This window comes from Pecten maximus, chromosome 8 (assembly GCF_902652985.1).
Source record: "Pecten maximus chromosome 8, xPecMax1.1, whole genome shotgun sequence".
Lineage (NCBI taxonomy): Eukaryota > Metazoa > Mollusca > Bivalvia > Pectinida > Pectinidae > Pecten > Pecten maximus.
In genome coordinates, this window is record NC_047022.1 from 40,323,867 (window position 1) to 40,330,220 (window position 6,354).

Sequence of the window (6,354 nt, forward strand, 5' to 3'; positions counted from 1 at the left end):
TGTAGCAGAAAATAACCAATACACTCTTACAAATGACAATGATTATATACTTCCCCTTTTGGGCTTTATCCTCCATACCTTCCATAATTCGTAGATGGAACTCATTAGATCTATTATTGTCCTCCATAATTTACCTAAAACCCCTCTTACCTTAAATATACAGCCATTCCTACCTATTTACTTCAGTATTGGAGAACGAATGTTGAACATGTTGCATTTTAAACTGAGACACAAATGCAGTTCTCTTAGATATGCTCTTTATCGTGTGAATCATGTTGAAGATCCAGATTGTTTCTGTGGACATCCATGTGAGAATGTCTTTCACTTTTTCTTTGGACATCATTTGTTTGAAAATGAAAGGCGCGTTATGTGCATTAATTTAGATACGTTAGGAGCCGAGTTAAACTCAGAACTACTTTTGTTTGGTAATTCAGACCTTTCTATAGACCTTTAACGCCATTGTGTTTAGAGGTGTACACAGTTATATCAAATCCAGTTTAAATGTATTTTGAGAGTGGTATATTTTTTATGTTGTGTACATGTACCGAGCTTCGTAAGCCAAGAAGTCTGATTGCTTTAAGTGTAACAACTAGAAGCCTTGCCTAGTGAAAATGACTTTACCTGGTATTATATATACATGTATATCTACTCCATTTAAGTGTATTTCATTCTTACCATTGCAAATGTTGTTATAATTTTTGCCCAACCCCTTTTCAAATTTAATTTGGCAATAAAATATGTTTAAATACAAACGATTTAGTACCTTCATACAGTCTTCTGACTGCAAAATCCATCGACGTCATCAGCCAGGACCACCTCTCACTGGGCGTTTCGACTCCTATCCTGGAACGCCCTAAAGGTGGCGAGTCGACAGTGATTGGCCAAATCACTGCCCGTCGATGGATGGCTTCCAGCTCTTGTCCTCCCTTCTCCACCAAAGCCAGCTGGACGACTTCTCTGCTGTTGTTGCCAGTCGTTGTACAGCTGCCCTTCGGTCTTTCCCCCGGATGCCTACAGCAGCAAACATCCTCCACATGGACTGTGCAGGAAATCCTCTGCACCCCATCTCTACTGGCATGACCCACACACACCATCCTTTTGCTCTCACGTCATCAGCAAGATTGGCGTACTTCTCTCTTTTCCTCTCGTAGGCCTCTTGACACCGCTCCTCCCAGGGGACAATAAGCTCAATCATTATCATTTTCTTCCCTTGCTGTGACCAGAGTAGAATATCTGGACGCAGGTTGGTTTGGACGACCTCTGGAAAAGCCAGTCTTTGTCCCAAGTCAACTCGCATCTCCCAATTCTGAGCTCCGTCCAGTATCCCTCTCTGGTGTGCTGTTACTTTACTGCCTGCCTCTCCAGATCTTACAAAGTTGATGTAGGGTTGTTGTTTCATACATCTCCTCTTTTTCTGCCTTTCTTTCTCCAACGTGTCTGCTAGCTCCCGCAGAACCTTGTTGTGTCTCCATGTGTATCTCCCCTGGGTCAAAGCAGTGTTGCACGATGACAGTACATGGGCCAGGTTTCCCGGACGATCACATAACGAGCAGTTGGGGGTTTCTGTCATTCCCCATCGATGCAAGTTGGTAGGTGTTGGTAGAACATCGTACACTGAACGCAGGAGGAACTGGATTCTACATGGTTCCAACTTCCAGATGTCTGACCATGTAAGACGCCTTTCAGTTGTCTCCCATCTGGTCCATGCACCCTGTGCTCCCATTTCCACCATCTTTGCTTTCCGTATCTCTTCTTCCATTTTCCTGATGTTGTCTTGGACCATCTTCCTCCTACTAACTGTGTCCGCTGTTCCCCACCTTTGCACTTGTGTTGTCCCAAGCCCCTGTCTTCCAATGCAGGTAGTCCCAACAATGTCGCTGTGCCTTAATCTGCTTTCTGCTTCCTGGACCGCGCTGCTTGCTGACCACTTTCGTCCTGTCCGAGTCTCAATCCCTGCATTCCTGATCTTCTCATCTTTGGAGTCTCTCACAGTCATCACCAGCCTAGCCTTTGCCACCTTAAACTCTTCCACCAATGATGATATGGGTAGTTGAAGTTTGGCTGTTGTGCTGTACAGGCCCACACTGGTGAAACTTGGAGGGACTCCAAGCCAACGTCGTAGATACTTGTTGATCTTCCTCTCAAGAGCTTCAACTGTAGTAGTGGTGACTTCGTACAGTGTAAGAGGCCAAGTCAGGCGAGGAAGAAGTCCATGCTGGTAAATCCAGGATTTGAATTTCCCAGGCAGCCCTGTTTTGTCGATCTTCCTTAAACCCTCCTCTACCTGGGTCTGTAACCGTTTGATGTTCCTGCTGTCATTCAGGCTTGCATCAAACCACTTCCCCAAACACTTGATTGGATTGTCTACAATTGTGGGTATCTCCTCCTGCTGTATTGAGAGCTTGAACCTTCTGGTCACCTTCCCTCTTTTCAAGATGAGACATCTAGATTTCCCCGGTTTGAACTTCATCCTTGCCCATCCAACTGTTGCCTCTAGAGCAGATATGATCCATCGCGCCTGTACATGTGTAGTAGTTGTTATCGTCAGGTCGTCCATGAATCCTCTGTTTGGTGGTAATCGCACTCCTGATGAAGTTTTAGGTCCTCTAGTTTCCCTGTCTGCAGCCTTGATGATCAAATTCATCCCCATCACAAAGAGTATGACAGATATCGTGCATCCAGTCACAATACCTTTCTCAAGTGCTTGCCATGATGTTGTTATCTCTCCAACTGTAAACCGTAGCCTGATGTTACTAAAATAGCTCCTCACAATTGTTTGGATATGTTCCGGGATGTGATAATGTTCCAGAGCCTTAAAGATCAGTTGGTGGGGGACAGAACCGTATGCATTGGCGAGGTCCAACCATACAACTGTTAAGTCTCCATAATTAATCTTTGCTTCCCGGATAAGCTGTGTGATTGCGCTGGTGTGTTCAATACATCCAGGGAATCCCGGAATCCCTCCTTTTTGCACAGAAGAATCTATATACTCATTAGATGTCATGTATGTTGTCATCCTTCTGGCAAGTATGGCAAAGAAGATTTTTCCTTCTACACTCAGGAGTGATATGGTTCTGAACTGGTTTAGGGATGCAGAGTTCTTCTCCTTCGGAACAAATATTCCTTCTGCCGTCTGCCAGCATTCTGGTATTTTCCCCTTCCTCCAAATCACCTTCAGTAGCCTCCAAAGTCGTCGTAGAAGTTTCGGGCACATCTTGTAAACTTTGTAAGGTATACCACTCGGCCCCGGTGCTGAACCTGATCTTGCTTTCTTCACCACTTCTACAACTTCCTTCCAGGTTGGTTCTTTCTCATCTAATGGAATTGTTGGCTCTTCCTCTGATGGTATTCTGTCGCACTCTCCCAGAGGATTGTTCCGTTCAGCATCACAGTGTGTCTCTTCCAGATGTTGCTCTATTTCTTGTTCGGAGGTTTCCAACTTGCCAGATCTCTCTCCACCCAAAAGTGAGGTTGTAAACTTGTATGGGTTGGCTATAAATGCTGCCCTTTTCCTTGTTGTCTCTCTTCTTCTCTTCCTAGATCTCTCTGCCTTCTGTAGTGTTGTCAACTTTCCTCTAATGTCGGATCTTAACTGCTGTAATCCGAACTTCTCTTGCTCGTTAGCTTCCCTGAATAGTCGCCTCAGTACCTTCAGTTCTTTCCGAAGCTTGGCCACTTCCTGTTGTCTCCTGTTAGGCTGGTGGACTACTTCTGCTTTTTCCCCTTCTACACCGAATCTCTCACAGCTGACTTTATAAACAATCATTGTCAGAGACTTGATTTTCTTCTCCACTCCGCCTTGTAGCGTTGCTTCCAAAATACTATCTAGGTCTTCATCAAGTTGTTTCCATCTGCTTCTGTCGACTATCTTTGGCCACTTCACCCGTTCCCTCCTCTCTGTGTGGTCATTGTCTACTTGCGCCCCTTGGCTCGCTTCTCCCCCTAATGAATTCGGGGTGTCTCGCTGCGATGACACATCAGCGGAGAGGTCCTCAGCACTGTGGTGTGACTCCTGGCTGGGAACCTCCTGCGTCTCATCAGGTCTTCTACCTGTGCGCTGCTGCTGTATCTCCTCAGGTTGGCACCTCGCTTTCGCCTGGTGGATTCGCAATCCACGCAAGTTCTTGCAGACCTTTCCACACTTGCATTTGGTCTCCTTCGTCTTTTCTCCAGTCAAAGTCCGTTGTACTAGCTTAGTCGTTGCCGTGTTATCTGCCATGTTGAGTCTTTCATCCTCCCCCCCTCTCGGAAGACTCTGGGGGTGTTGTTTTGTATTCTTACTCGTAGCTGGCTGTAGGTTGCCCCCTCGCGGAAGCTGTGGAGTGGGATGCTACCCCACTACACCCCGGTACTAGTCTGTTCCTAGTTGCCATCTGTCTTTCCAGTATCACCATTCTGTTCTTGGTTGTCATCCAGTCTTTCCTGGCAGTCACTGGGTTCCCCAGTTGGAAAAGTACCTTCATACAGTCTTCTGACTTAGAGAAGTATCTACAACAAAATGTATCAAACTTTGGAGAAATTGGTCATTTATGTGAATATAAACTTAGTTTTTGTATAAAATTAATTATTTAATATGCAGATGATACTGTGTTGATGTCAGAAGGTTTACAGAAGGTTTACAGAGTGCTCTTGAATACTTAAACATGATTGTAAAAATTGGAAATTACCTGTCAATACCCAAAAGGCAAAAACGGTTATTTTTGATAAAGCGTAAATGTTGACGACATTTCAATTTGACTCTATTTAACGATCCAATAACTCGTCAAGATTCTTATCCTTATCTTGGTTCAACTATAGTTGATAATTTGTTGAAACAAAGAAATAAAAGTTTGATTTGGTTTGTTTTTGTTTAACGTCCTATTAACAGCCAGGATCATTTAAGGACTTGCCAGGTTTTAAAGGTGGAGGAAAGCCGGAGTACCCGGAGAAAAATTACCGGCCTACAGTCAGAACCTGGCAACTGCCCCACGTAGGTTTGGAACTCGTAACCCAGAGGTGGAGGGCTAGTGTTAAACTGTCGGGACACCTTAACCACTCGGTCACCGCGGCCCCCCAAGAAAATGACAGCATTCCATTATTAATTGACCTACAACTGAAAAATGTTTACTCGTTGGTCTCTCCAACTATATGTCTGTGAATTACGGGATGTTGAAAATGTAAGTATATTTTTTAATCCATTTATAATTTTGTAGGAAAATGTTACATGTTCGAAGTAGTAAATCAAGCTTCATGGTGTATTATGAGCTGGGAAAATTTCCACTAGAAATCGAAATTAAGGTAAGTCATGCCTTGGATATGTAAAGTCAATACTTAATGACACAGGTTTTACCATTTTACTGAATGACACATGTTTTACCCTTTACTTAATGACACATGTTTTACCATTTTACTTAATGACACAGGTTTTATCATTTTACTTAATGAAACATGTTTTGCTACTTTACTTAATGAAACATGTTTTACCATTTTACTTAATGACACGTTTTACTACTTTACTTAATGAAACATGTTTTACCATTTTACTTAATGCCACAGGTTTTATCATTTTACTTAATGAAACATGTTTTACTACTTTACTTAATGAAACATGTTTTACCATTTTACTTAATGAGACAGGTTTTATCATTTTACTTAATGACATATGTTTTACTACTTTACTTAATGAAACATGTTTTACCATTTTACTTAATGACACGTTTTACTACTTTACTTAATGACACAGGTTTTACCATTTTACTTAATGACACATGTTTTACCATCTTACTTAATGACACGTTTTACTACTTTACTTAATGAAACATGTTTTACCATTTTACTTAATGCCACAGGTTTTATCATTTTACTTAATGAAACATGTTTTACTACTTTACTTAATGACACATGTTTTACTACTTTACTTAATGACACATGTTTTACTCCTTTACGTAATGACACATGTTTTACTACTTTACTTAATGACACAGGTTTTACCATTTTACTTAATGACACATGTTTTACTACTTTACTTAATGACACATGTTTTACCATTTTACTTAATGACACATGTTTTACTCCTTTACTTAATGACACATGTTTTACCATTTTACTTAATGACACATGTTTTACTCCTTTACTTAATGACACATGTTTTACCATTTTACTTAATGACACATGTTTTACTCCTTTACTTAATGACACATGTTTTACCATTTTACTTAATGACACATGTTTTACTCCTTTACTTAATGACACATGTTTTACCATTTTACTTAATGACACATGTTTTACTCCTTTACTTAATGACACATGTTTTACCATTTTACTTAATGACACATGTTTTGCTCCTTTACTTAATGACACATGTTTTACTCCTTT

The 6,354-nt window shown here is 41.4% G+C and overlaps 1 protein-coding gene across 1 annotated transcript; it reads right to left on the bottom strand.

Annotated features, from left to right (window-relative positions):
* Positions 1 to 886: 886 nt before the first annotated feature.
* LOC117332324 lies at positions 887 to 4,219 on the bottom strand. The gene has a single exon (XM_033891210.1). The coding sequence runs from the start codon at positions 4,217 to 4,219 to the stop codon at positions 887 to 889; it is 3,333 nt and encodes a 1,110-aa protein (XP_033747101.1).
* Positions 4,220 to 6,354: the final 2,135 nt, after the last annotated feature.